Genomic DNA, 14218 nt, shown 5'->3' on the forward strand with positions numbered 1-14218 from the left:
CTCCTCTTTCACTTTATGAGTTGAAGCCTGCCTCTCTTTTGTGTTTGCTCTCCAATTCACACCCTGTACTCCCAAAAGAGATCGATTTTTTTTTTCTTCTCTGGCCTTTTTGTAAATAAATAAATACCATTGTGTTATTGTTTGTTCCCAGAGCTATGTTGACAAGTTCACTTTAATGTGAAACTTTGAGAATTGCTTTTTTTGCAGTTGTACTGAGTTACTTAAAATTCTTTATCTAGCAAATGTATCAAATGCGGAGCAATGACTCATGAACTTGTAATTTGTGGTTTTGTTTATCCAGTAAAATTGTACATCTTCGTCTGTTTTGCTCGACGGCCTGAGTAGTATAAACTATAACTATTCACTCAATCTGTTTACACTAACTTACCTTGCTGCTGTATAATGTACTTCATGCCAAGAGGCAAGATTTGTACACTTCTTCTCAGTGCTTCAAGCACTAAAGTAAAGTGGCAAGAAAAAGTAAGCGAACCCTTTTGAATTACCTCCATTTATAAATTTGTTCTAGAATGTGGTCAGATCATCATCTTAGTTACAATTCTGAACAAATACAATCTATTTTAACTATTAACACTAATCATTATTAAAAACATCATTCAGACATTCACAGTGTAGACTGGAAAAAGTATGTGAACCTCTTGGCTAATGGCATCAACAAAAGCTAATGGACTCCAGGGTTATCAAACCCGACAAAGACTTTTTGAAGAAAAGAAAAAAAGATTTATTTTTTTTTTATAGGCTGATGAAAATTTTTTGCAGCACTGTGCATGGTGTAAAAAGAGCACTGCATATCATCATGAAAACATGATCCCAAAGGTGAAGTAGGATGGAGGGATCATCATGATTTGGGATTTGTTGCCTCTGGGCCTGGACAGGTCAATGGCCCCAAACATCAAAGTAAAGCCCCCACAGAATGACTTCAAACAAAGACAGTCCACCTGTTGGAGTGGCCCAGTCATAGCCCAGACCTTAATCCAACAGAGACTCTGGCGAATGACCTGAGGAGAGCTGCTCGCACCAGACATGCTAAGAGTTTGTCTAAGTTGAAGCAGTTCTGTCAGAAAAATGGTCCTAAATTCAGCAGCTAAGAGAAGCTTGAGGTTATCTGTGCCAAAGGAGGTTCAACCACCTATTTAATCCAAGCGTTCACTTACCCATGTGAAAGGTTAAGGGGTGAGTTGAATAAAGACACAAAAGATGCTAATTGTTTGTCTGATATTAGCTTAGAGACACTGTGGTTTTGTACACTTGTGACTTAGATGAAGATCAGATCACATTTTATGATTCATTGATGCAGAAAACCAGGGTTCACTTAATTTTTCTTACCATTGTACATTTGTATTGATAAAAAATCTCCTGTTCTTGAGGAATGCTGAACTGTATAACAAGTCTACAGCCATGCCAGTGGCTCTGTTAGGCTGTACTTAGGCACAGTGAGACTGCTAGCATTTGGCTCAAAGCACCACAGTTATCATGCCAATGTTAAGCAGGTGTAATCCGTCCCATGTTCAGGTATAATTTATCTTAGCCCGGGGAGTCTTTCTATATACTATCTATACTATCTATATACAGCTCATGCATATTAACGTCATAAGGACTCATCACGTTGAGGTGTTTCGTCTCAGCTTGAAAAACTTGAGAGGTGGCTTTTTGAACAATTTTTAGTAGTCTGTATAGCACAAATGGCTTCACTGATTCTGCATGAATTTGAGGGTTAATCACTGATAATTGTGAGTGCTGATCAGATATTGTGTTGATAATTGATGAAAAAAGCTCAATTCTAAACTGGCTTCCTGCTTCTGAAATGTGACGATTTGTTGCTTTCCTTAATTGATAATGAAAGTATTCTTTAGTTGCCCCCATAGTTCCTGTATTTTTGATAGAGGTGGTGAACAGCTGATTACCTAGGTAGCCTGCACTGAACTAGTGTCTTAGTGGAGACAGTCTTTGCAGTATGTGTTCTCCTCCACATCCCCCTCTATCTCCATCCCTCCATCCTTCAGTCATGGAGTGGTCAGGCCAATCAACCACAGAGCTTCAGCCTATCACCTGGGAGCCCCAATTGCCTGCCAGTCATCAGATAAAATGGATTTCCAATTGAGTCAAGGCTCCCAAGTTGGGTCAGGTAAAATGGAGGGCGGGCAGACCTCTGCTGCTCCTCTACCTCTCCTGAGTTTCTTTTTGTTGTTTGTTTCGCTCCTTCTATCTCCTGCTGTGGTCTGCCCCTGTCCCTCTTCTCTCTCCACTCTCCTCATGCTGTCTCTCTGATCTGCTGACCAGAGCCACATGAAATGAAAATAGGCTTGTTGTAAAAGCCCAGATAGCAATGCGCTATCCAGGAGGCAGGGAGATGCAACCTCAGCTGGTATTCTTTGTCTGCTTTAACTCGGGATCTTCAGTTAGAGTAACAGGTGAGATCCATTAGTTTGTTAGGAGGTGGGTTGTGAGGTGTTTTCCTTAATACAGTAGAAGTGTACAGATTTTTAAAACCTGTCAGAGAACTAATTACTTTTGCTGTTCATACCATGGTCATAAGTGCAACACTAAAAATTACACTTATTTCTGTGAGTTACCTTTAGTCAGACTGAAAGCTAACATTTCACTGAAATATAACACATATTTTATTTATTAGGATGCCCATAAGCTTCATCAAAAGAACAATAAAAGATGAAAGGAAAAAGGCTTCCTGCCTCTCACATGTGAGGATCTGCTGCTTTTCTGTTTTTATCATTGTAAATTCAGTGGACCTTGTTTTTTGAGCAAGTGATCAGTTGAAAAAATAATGAACAGATTAAATGATAATGAAAATACAAACTAGTTCTTCTTGTAGTGGTGGACAGTATATGTAGATAGCCTGAAGTGAACTTTATTATTTGTTATTTATCTTTGCACCTCCACCTCCATCCATCTTCAGAATGTTACCATCCTCTTCATCAAAAGGCCTCTGCACATCAAAAGGTCTCTGCACAACACAGACATTTTATGTCACAGTGAACACTGAACTAGGCACTGTTAAAGATTTTAGTCATATCTGAAGCTAAATAATTAGGACCAGGGCAAGGATACCTTTGTAATTTTTTAACGTTCCCATTATCCTTGTGAACACATGCATATTTGCCGACAAGGTCGTTAAAGGGTAGCTCAGGGGATATACTGTATTTTTCTCATCGTCAACAAATACCGAGGCCAAAACCAATGATAACCTGTTCCTGCTAAGTGTTGTATGTGCTTCCAAAGCCTGATATATCTTACCGCAACATTCTAGCTAACACAGCTCATTCTAAGCTAACAAAAACACAATGATTCTCAGTTTCAGGTGATTATACACTAATATAAACATAATTATGAATATTATAATCTATTTCTGCCAATACATCCCCCTAAATCCCACATGCTGGTCCTTTAACAAAGTAATTGTGTCACAGACTTGACAAAACAATCTATTTATAATCTATTTAGTTGCTGTTGTGGAGTTTCAGTCAGATTCAATTTTTCATAGCAAGTGAAGTTTGCCCAGTAAATATGGAGAAATAGTAAGAGCTGAATTTACCAGAACGCTGCAGGGATTTGTTGTGCATTTTGGCTAAAAGCTTAGGATTCAAAGATGATTCTTGACTTTGGAAATTTCTGTATTATCAAGATCATTTTTACATCAGGTATGCTTTTGAAGGGGAGGTTTATTTTGTATAATGAAATACTGTCAATGATAATCATAAGAATAAGACATAAAAAGTAGGAACAACAGTCTTACAACAGAATAGGTCTGTTTTTCTATTCTAAGCCTTCAAAGATCTTTAAAGTAGTCTTAGAAATGATTTTTCAAATGTGTAACTCTTATTTCTGTAGCATAGGATTTGCTTTTCTTTTCCCTTTTTATTATATCTATTTTTTTTGTAAATGTATTTCTCAGGAAATATTTTTACACTTTTAAATTCTTATTGCAGGTTGCATCAAAATCCTTTTAAGTTTTCTTGAAAGTTGAAGGCACCAAACTAGACACAAGTGACTTAGTGATACATGCAGGTCCACAGCTATATTTCAGACATGGTGTTTTTGACCTGACAAACTGTGATTGTACAGGTCGAAGATCACCATCTCCTGTCCTTCAGTGAGTTGTTGCTTTATCTGTTGCTTTTCTCTTTCAAGTGAGCAGTTGTGTTCTGAACCTGTGCTGAAGCATTCAAAGAGAGAAGATATGTATTCTCAGGTTTTGCATTGAAGTTACTGTACTATATATAAACACCTACCACTCGGATCCAGTGAAGTGCGGAATAGTGCAGAAAGGAAAGTAGTTGGAGGGAGTAATGGAGTTAAAAAAAAAAAAAAAAAAAGTAGTGTATGATTGAGGAGTGGATGAGAGGAGAGGGGAACAGACGATGTAGTGGAGAAAATAGGACAAGGGGACAGGAGAATGGGAGGTGAGGAGAGGACACCATAGGGATGAGATGAGAGGACAGGAGAAGGGAGCCATATTGATCACTCTGCTCTGTGAGTCTCTGTGGTTCTAATGGTTTGGGTTTCACGGCTGGCATTAACTCTTCAGTGCTTAGAACAGATAACTGCACGCACACACATACACATACAGTGCATACATACAGTGCGTATGTATGTCTCTACCAACAGGCTGTCAGGTCAATGCACCCCTGGTCTTCAGTCAGTTCAGCTCATTGTATCGTTCCACATGGGTTACAGGAGCTTTACTGGAGGTTGAGTGGGACCAATGTTCACTCTGAAACAACTCTCCACCCTGCTGTTGCTCAGCCTCTGAAGCCAAGCAGGGCTGAGCCTGATTGATTTCTGACTGGGAAACCAAAGCAAATCAACAAGGATGTTGATTTTATGATTTAAAAAGAAAAAATGTATATAAATGAATAAACACTTGGATAAATTATAGTCTGTCGAATTAATTGCTAGAATGGCTTATTTAGAATTTATTTTTTGCCTTAATCTGAGAAAAAAAAAATATAAGCAATAAAAATAAACAAATTTTCTTATAAATCATATAAATATTTGCATAAAAATACAAGGTCATAAGCAAAGTACAACTGTTTATAGATGGAAAAGGCTTAATTCATCCTTAATTCATTTTCTCAGTACAGAAGACCTACTTGTGATCATGTTTACCTTCTTCAGCATTCTCTGTTAGCATGTTAGCATGCTGTCATTTCCTGATAAGCGCTAAATAGAAATTACAACTGAGGCTGATGGGAATGTCATTATTTTGGCAGATATTTGATTATGAACCAAAGTTTAACAATTTCATTTTTCATTCATTAACAATTTCATTTAAAATTTTGCCATTTACAATAGTTGTTGGGACAAAAATGTCACACATAATGGCACAAGAGGTAAAGTCAGATGATCAGACATTAGTTTAGGTATTTAAGTCAAGACCCCTATAGCTATCTACTACAGCTGTAGGTTCAGTGGGGGGATTTGTCTGACATCATCAATTCACTTCCACTTAATACAAAACGATTACAGATAAAATAATAATATTACTATCCTAAGGTCTAATGTAATTGTGGTCAGACTAACTTTTATGGGAAATGAATGGACTTGCACAGCAGGAGACCAGACAACTTGTGAAGAGAGAGAGAGGGCAATTAGCAGGGAGCAGCAGGTCCAGCAGCTCAGACTGCACCATGTGGAGATAGTGTTGATACAGCTGATACTGTGCTAGAAAAGCGAGGTAAATGTAGTCACTGTTAATTTATCAACAAAAGAAAGTGCAGTTGGAGCCTGTTTCTGAACACAGACCAGGCAGTCTGGTCTGTGTTTTTTGCATTTTTTTGAATGCGAAAAAATCTGGTTCATTGATACTTTATTCATAATTATTGCTCTATTTTTATTTCCAGGAATCTTTTTCTATTTATGTGTAGTTTAATATTTGTATTAATTCTTCTATCTTTGGCTACACTGGCAGTGCAGTAGTAGGGATGACAGTATTAATTGGTCACGCAGTAGGTCCATCTTTCCGGTCAAGTTTTGAATATCTCAATAACTGTTGTATGTATTACCATGAAATTGCGTGTAGACATGCAGGATGAACCTTAATGGACTAACTGGTGATACCCAAAGTTCCTCTCTAGCCAGCATGAGATTAACATTTGTGTTTTTTAAAACCTCAAGAACTACTGAATGGTTTGCTGTGAAATTTGGTACAGACATTTATTGTCCCCAAAGGATGAATTGTAATGATACATTGACCTAATGATGGCACTAGATGAAAAGTCAAATAAAGTTTTTTCCAGCACTTCACTTTATGACCAGATACCAGCTAAATGAATGACACTCCCATCATTTTCATTTGTACTTTATGTTGAATGCTAAGGTAGTGGGGCAAGGTAAATATTACCTGCGAGACATCAGCAGGTTACCATTATCATTGTGAGCATGTTAGCCATGCCCAATGTTAGCATTTAGCTCCAAGCACCACTGTGCTTAAGTACAACCTCACAGAGCTGCTAGCATGGCCACAGACTCTTCTTATCTTGCTAGGTAACCAATAGAGCCCATATCTCAAGATATTTTTGTGGTGTGCTCACTCTGTGTCTGATTTTATTTTGTCTGATTCATGTTTCTTTTTCTCTCACAAGCGTCCCTGTTTCTTGTGCAAATCCTATCTGTGCCAATTCGCACCTGCTTATCAGAAACTCAAAAAATTAATTGTCCCATATTGTGTGACCTTAATAAATCCAGTGGAATAAGAATCACGCTCCCGTCAAGTGTGTTCACCCATTATTTGCATGATTCTTCCTCAGAGGAATATGTGTGGAGAGAGGCACACCTTAAAAACATTCACAAAGATGACACACAAACTGTAAATTCAGCCCGTTGCTGCTGTTTGAAAAATACACTGCATGTGCCTTGTGTTGAATGTGTCACATCTGCATCTGAAAATCAAGTGAAAAATCCTTGGTATATCTGGCCCTCTGTTTATTGGAATGCTGTGTGGGAGATGAAGTTTTAGGGTCCTGCCTACCTGTTGTAATAAGCTTACACAATTATGGCTAGGAGCCGTCTTGTTAGATATTGTCTCTCTCTCTCTGTCATATGTAATAACTAATAAGGCTTCAAAGAGTATATTGACTTGCTCTGTAACTCAATATGTTCTGTTTAGACCATCTCACTAACATGGTGCTGTACCTCACAAAGCTTTATTGAAATAGAAACATGTCCCCATGACGTAAAAGCTCTATTCATGTTGGCTAATTATCACCTTGACTATTGAGGTTGCAAGGGTTTCAAGGTGTTAACTGACCATAACCATTTCACGAGAGAGCACACAATCTGAGTGAAGCCCTCATGGTCGTACACTGTAGCTTGGAATCTCGGTGTCAGACATGCATTCAGGGACAGTGTGTTGCTTGGGTGTTAAGGGTTTTATTGATCTATAGTTGAAGGTTGAAGGTTTTAGTCATTTGATCAATTGCATGTATCTGTTTTCAAATAGGACTTAGGTGGGCCTGATAGACTACACCTTTCTTGGAGGTCACTGAGTCTCTAGGTTGCGCAGTGATTGTAAATGAGAATTTACCTGCATCTGAAACTGATTACAGGTAGATCTCCTGCACAATGAGGGGTGTTGAGTATCACATTCAAGGCCAGTCCCCATTCTATAACTCTAAAATCTGTGGCCCTAAAATCATGTCAAAGGATGGACAGTAGGCTATTCATTGAACCCATAAAGAGGGTTTCATTAAAGGGTCCTAAAATGGATCCCAGCAGTAAGAGTTCTGCTTAGAACCCTCAGATGTAACCTCCAATTTTCCTTTCAGCACTAAAAAAAGGTTTTTAAATGGAGATAAGCAAAGAGTTTGAAGTTCTACTTTGTTCTTTGTAGCACCTGACTGAAAAATCGACCAACCCAATATTATTGACTGATGTTAGCTTATTACATACTGTTGTATACTGTACATCAGCCAATAAATAAGACGACACTGTGGTAGACAAAGGCTACACATAGGCCTACGATCATTTAGAAAATGCTGTAATTACATTGGTTTGGTCATCTTCAAAAATGGAAATTTCAACATCATTTACCATTGAGACATGTAGGGGTGAAATTATATTTTTGTACCTTAACTCTGCAGCTTGGAAGGACATTATGAGAAGACATTATGAAAGGACATGAAAAGAGACCTATGGTTGATTGTGTTTGATACTGGCCAAAAACACTCCCTCTGTTAATATATTTCCCCTCATTACATGACATTGCTGTTGCAATTTCTTATAGTATGAAAAAGCCTCAGGAGTAGCAATGTAGAGCTGAGTAACATCAGTCAAAAAGTTCACTTCTCTCCATTACTGAAATGACCTGACCTTTCAATTGTGGTCACTTAAAGGTGGAAAAGTATGGACAAAACATGGACGGTCCTTGCACCTAAGAGCATCTCAAAGGTCAGAGGGTGTTACAGGAGCGCAAATGGACTAATAATCATTTGTTTTGTCTGTTTTTGTCTTAGAACCTGCTGGTCAACCACGGATGAAGAGTGGGAGGAAAAGGGTACTTGAGAAGGCTTTTACTTTGGCACGAAGAGCGGCACTTGTTGCAATACTGCTTTGAATTATGAGAGAGTTCATTTGCTGTTAGCATGCCTTGTTTTTAAAACTTTTCTATTATGCTATTTATCTGCAGTATCTTCAGTTAAAGTTGTTCTGCACTGCTACATTCTGCAGGAAAGCTCTTGAGTGTGTGTGTTAGGTTCATGGTCTGAGTTAGTACACTTTCAATTTAGTGATCATCAGAAAGTATTTCTAAGATTTAAGCTGTAAAGATGAAATCAGGGTCACACTTCCATCAGCTGAATGAAATTCAGTTACGTCCAAACCTCTGCTGCTTTTGTACTGATGAAAAGGAAGAAAAGCATTCTGGATTGGAGCTGAATCAGGTGCATAAGGACCGTCCTTGTTTTGATCTCTAACTGAAAGAGGGTTGTATTGCTTTTAAGTTTTATGATTTTGTTTTTTGTTTTTTCAACACAGGAATAAGCTCAGGTAATCCTGGCCATGACTTTTAATTCATTAGACCTGTGATGTATCATATGATTTTATTAAACCATTCATATCCAGTCTCATTTGTGTCTTTAGTTTTTCCACTCAACTACTACTCATCTAGTTAATGTGCAACTTCACCTTAAATGCTCTGTGTATTATATTTCAACTAAGTGATTAATTGATTTATTGGCAGAAGTCAAACCGCCTTTATTTCCTTTCAGACCACCTTTCAATGAAATGAAATGGACTGAAAGTGCTTCACAGAGCAATAATGAAAGAACAAAAAACCTTGGTTTGTTGGGTGGTTAGTTACAGCCTGACACCAGCTACACTGCACTGTTAAACTCTTGCAGTGTGCCATTCCCTAATTAGGCACCTGAGCACCTGGCAACTTGAGCTCAATTTTACTATGAAACAGTGGCTATGAAAACCAGAATGCAACTGTTAGCAGCAACCCTTTTTGCATTAAATTCACTTCATCACATTCACAAGTTTCAGATAGGCTAAGAGTTTTGGGGCTATGAAAAATGAAGGCCAAGTGTGATAGAGAGGATAGACAATCTGAATCGCCCTGACAAAAGGGAAGTCATTGATTATAGAGACCCCACACAAAAATACAGATGTGGTCTATCCAGGATTCTTTAACAAAAAAAACCCCAAAAAATCCATCCAGAGGACTTGAAGATCATATCGTGTGTCATAGAGTGTCAATAGCCAGGTTTCCATTCAAAGTGGAAAATTGATCAGAACGACTACCACTACTGTTATGCAATATTCAGAATTGCTTCATTGAGATGAACAGTTGGTGCCACTAATCCTTCGGTCTGTGCTGTTAAACCATTGAAGAAGAAAAGGAAACAATGAGATGATGTTATAAAGAGCTCCAGTCAAATGGTGTAAAACATAATCAAAATATATTTATGTTTTTTTCATGTATTAATTTGGGGAATGTTAACACCTTCCTTAACACTCTAGACATATCTGATTATTTCATCTGCCTCTATTTTTTGTCTCTTCAGTCACATGGTTCATCATTCACTTGCTAAATCTGTTCCAATTGTGCTTTGTTGAACTTTGCTTTTTATCCGTCCACCAACTGTTCCACCTCAGCCAAGAGTACAATTGATTTTTCAATATTTTGAGTTTTTTTATCCCCTACTTTCTGCATTTCTGCATGCAAGTTAAAGAGAAAGTGTCCTGGAGAATCAGAAGTATCATGATACTGACAAATCAATCAAAACAAAAACAGAGAAAATGTTGTCTTTCAGACATTGAGGAAATTTTGATTATTAACAAGGAAACTGATGATACTAAATGGGACCTTGTGAATGTGTTCATGAATAAAATGTGTGGAATAATGCTTTTTGTCTCCTGCCAATGTTTTTCTTGATTACAAAAAGTTACAAAGTGTGTGCTCATCCATCCCATCAAAGCACTGTATTAAGACAACTTGATACCTGGTCCAAGATAGCTATCTATTCATTATAATAAATGTGTCAGTGGTTACATGACGGCAAAATGGTTCCTCAGTCTTCTGCAGTTTTACACCCATAGAGCATTAACTCCTTTGTCTGAACCTACAGAATCCCCGCACACAGGAGTGGTAGAAAAATAATATTCTGATATGTCTGTATGAGACCTTATATATAGCAGTTTTTATTGTTGGTGATGTGGTGTTTGATGAATTGATGCAGCATGTAATCCACCATTACTGTTTGTAATTTTATCTTCACTTCAGCCCCGTTTACCTCGTTGTTTTCTGATCCAGCTGAATCAGAGACGTGCCATGACACGGCTAATGCAAACTGAACATTTTCTGCTGTTGCTGCTTCACTTTAGAAACATTCAACTGGTGAAACACAGGGTTGCATTTCTTGTCAAGAAGTCACAGAAAATGCAGTGTGTTTGTGTCCATGGCCTCTACAAAACAGTACAGGTAATGGAGCCAGAGGGCGCAGTGCAGTGCAGTGTCCAGTGAAGAGCTGGTCACACACCTACAACGTCTCAGCAAGGTAAGTTACCATTTTCACTGTGCCTTGGAAAACTGCCTGAGCCATTTGTAACATAAAATCCCATCTGACTTGCTCATGGCATGATTGATTTCTTTATTAAGCCAATATGGGTTTGTTTGGCTGCACTGTAAACAGATACACCAGTTGCTCCTCTATCATACTTCCATATCATATTTGCTGCCCACAGAATTTATTAAACTATACCTGCTGTTATTACAAGTAACCATGTTTGTTGCCAAATCAACCAGCACTTAAATCTGAGGTACTATAATATTACATTTTTCTACCCAGTTTATTCTGGAGCATAACAAGAATGGAGGAACTACTGAAAACATGAACTGAGGCCTTAACTAAACACAATCAAAAACCAAACAAAACCAAGTCGGGTGAATGATACTTAGGTTTTTGGAATTCATATAGTTTGACTTGATTTTAAATGGAGGTATTTAGAGAATGCTTATTATTTTTAGACACTGTATGAGTTGGCAGTTACACTCAGAGTATCAGTAAAGCCACTTTGGACCAGTCATGGTATTGGCCCTTTCTTTTATTCTTTGAAAAATAAAACCACCCTCTCTTTTCCTCAAACACTGAATCTGGTGTGATTCGTGCTGCAGCACCACAATACAAGAAGACAGAAAGTGTTTACTGTAGTATTGAGAGGAAATCCCCATCTCTACTAAATGGGTGCACGGACAGTAGAAGCCAAGCTCAATATTCCGCCATGGCTCCTGTTTCTGTATGAAATAAGAACCAGAGACAATTAAAAGTTTCAAGTTTGTATTAAAATTAATATTCAGAAAAGGGCTCAATTGTGAACAATTCTTAGAAACAACTGCAAGTCCCGGACCTCAGCCTTTTAGCCTGCAGAAAATAAAACGGCAATAATTAGGAGGACAGTGATGAAGACTGCCCTCAGGCCTGAACTCAAATTTAATGAAAAAAGATCGTAGTAAAGAAAATTATTGTTCTGACATCTTGTAATTCACCAATCTTTAACATTTCTGGACAGGGGAAGACAATATTTGACGAGGTTTTTTTTTTTTTTTTCTTTTTCAAAGCAGTGTGGACTATTTTGTGGCAGCAGTGTGACTTTTACAGCTGGAGATATCCCCTCTCAGCAACACTAAGGTGTACCCAGGTGTGCAATAATGTGCTTGATTGACTTAATGTAACAGGTTTGATTCAAGTGGCTACATTTTGTCTGCTCAGGGTAATTCTTCCTGAGTTGTAGCTTTATATTCTGTAGTGAGGCTCTGGTAATTGGCTTTGAGCATGTAGTTAGGCTGGTAAAGCTCCGCTGCTATGTACCTCACTGTTGAGCAGTTGCACACAAATACACACACATACACATACACACAACAGGGCACTAGCGGCCAATCTTAATAAAAGAAATGACACGGGGGTGGAGGAGGGAGGAGGGAGGGTGGAGGATGCGGTCACGCAGATGTTGCTACGGTAACAGCGGTGAGCAAGGACTAGTAGCTGGGAGGCAGCAGGTTAGGAAGGAGAAGTGAGGAAGACGACATCCGGCGCATTCAAATGCGTCCTTGCTCTCTCCCTGTTGATCCTGTGTCATACCCAATTACCACTGCACCGAGGGGAAGAAGGGGAGCGTGGAGCGGGTGGATGCTGGGGTGGGGGTTGTACAGAGAATGCAGAAAGAGAAAGAAGAGGATTCTGGTGTCTGTTTGAACCTGTCGGGGATGTGCTGCAAGTGCATGTGCCGAGGTAAACACCCACGCCTGTCATTACACCTTTACAAGGGGAAGGTTGTGGCAAAAACCCTCCTTAACTGCAGCTTCAAGAGAGCGTGTGCAAGACGTGAAGATTCCAGTTTGTGACAACTTCTCTATGAAATGTCTAAGTATGTGGGATGTGTGCGGGCAAGGCTCTGCATACTCATTTGTCCCTGTACTATACAATGTGGAGACAAGTTTCTTTTGTGTGTTTGCATTGTATAGTGACAGCATGTGTGTGATGAGTACAGGTAAGTGAACGGTCGGTTCTTTTAAATCAACATGCTAGATGAGCAGGTGAAGACCTGAGCAACTTTGACTTGACGTGATTTGCCAAAGTCTCTCATCACTGGCAAGATTTCTGAAAACAGACAAAAGGAGGTGCTGACGTTTAGGTTACTCTCAGACCACGTGAATTACAATAAGCCGAAAGGTGATTATGGAATTCCAAAAAATGACTGCATATCCCAACTTTACCAACTTTGTTATTTAACTACTAGTTACCATAGATAACTAGTAACATAGTGAAGCTGATGTGCTACAAACATGCTATGTAACACATGTACTCTCCCACCATCACACAGTCTACGCAAAGTGCTGTGATCCCAAATAAATAATTCCAATATAAACCTAAATGTTAAGCACCATGTTAAGCAACATAAAATCAGATGGTGTAGAAGCTGTGATTTTAAACTCTTGAAAACTGTTAGAATTTGTTGTCTTTATTTGGAAACAGGATGATAATTGTTTATCCTGGCAGACACACACACACAAATATGTAACACATGCACACACACTTATACGCTCCCACCACAAGGGAAATCAGTGTTGTTGTCTCCTATCTTCCCTCGATCAGATTATCAGGAAAAACTGACATCTATTAGCCCAACACTCCATCTGCCCAACACTCGTATGTCTGTGTGTGTGTGTGCGCGTTGCTTTGCTGAGGCCTTTCTCACTACATTGCTCCTCCGATTAAAGACTTCCACCTCTCTAATGTCATCAGGGGGCTGAGAAAAGGACAGAAGGTGGATGAGGGGATGAGACAAAAGAAGAAAATCGGGACAGGGACAGAATGGTTTGCTTAACCTCTGCGGTCTGACGGAGCAGGCATACTTGCAGCAAGAGAACAATTTAATCCCTCTGTAGTAGCCCGGATTAGTCCTCCGATTTATCACTGCCTCGCTCTTTTCTCTGGGCTGCACTGTCATTTTCCCTCCGCTCTCATCCCTTTCTTCATCCCTCTTTCTCTCTCTGTAATGCGTCTGGTACTGAGTGGCTTAATACTGTTTAATGTGGTGACTTCCCTTTATCTGTCTATTGCCATTACTCTTTCTTCGACACAAAGGGCTCCTACGGTGAGGATTCTATGGAGCTCAAATGGCACTGACAATAATGTGTGTGTCTTGGCATGGGGCTTTACATTTATTTCTGTGTAACTTATAAATT

The 14218-nt window shown here is 38.9% G+C and overlaps 1 protein-coding gene across 2 annotated transcripts in view; it reads left to right on the forward strand.

Annotated features, from left to right (window-relative positions):
* Positions 1-10378, forward strand: part of LOC139620195 (MICOS complex subunit mic25a-like) — an 88142-nt gene extending 77764 nt beyond the window's left edge. For both annotated transcript variants that reach the window (XM_071475507.1, XM_071475508.1), the window contains one exon: positions 8487-10378. In XM_071475507.1, the coding sequence (XP_071331608.1) occupies positions 8487-8510 (24 nt within the window). In that variant the 3' untranslated portion in view covers positions 8511-10378. The remainder of the gene's footprint in view (positions 1-8486) is intronic.
* Positions 10379-14218: the final 3840 nt, after the last annotated feature.

This window comes from Trachinotus anak, unplaced genomic scaffold, assembly GCF_046630095.1.
Source record: "Trachinotus anak isolate AG129_WGS33_773 ecotype Australia unplaced genomic scaffold, CSIRO_AGI_Tana_v1 ptg000004l, whole genome shotgun sequence".
Classification (NCBI taxonomy): domain Eukaryota; kingdom Metazoa; phylum Chordata; class Actinopteri; order Carangiformes; family Carangidae; genus Trachinotus; species Trachinotus anak.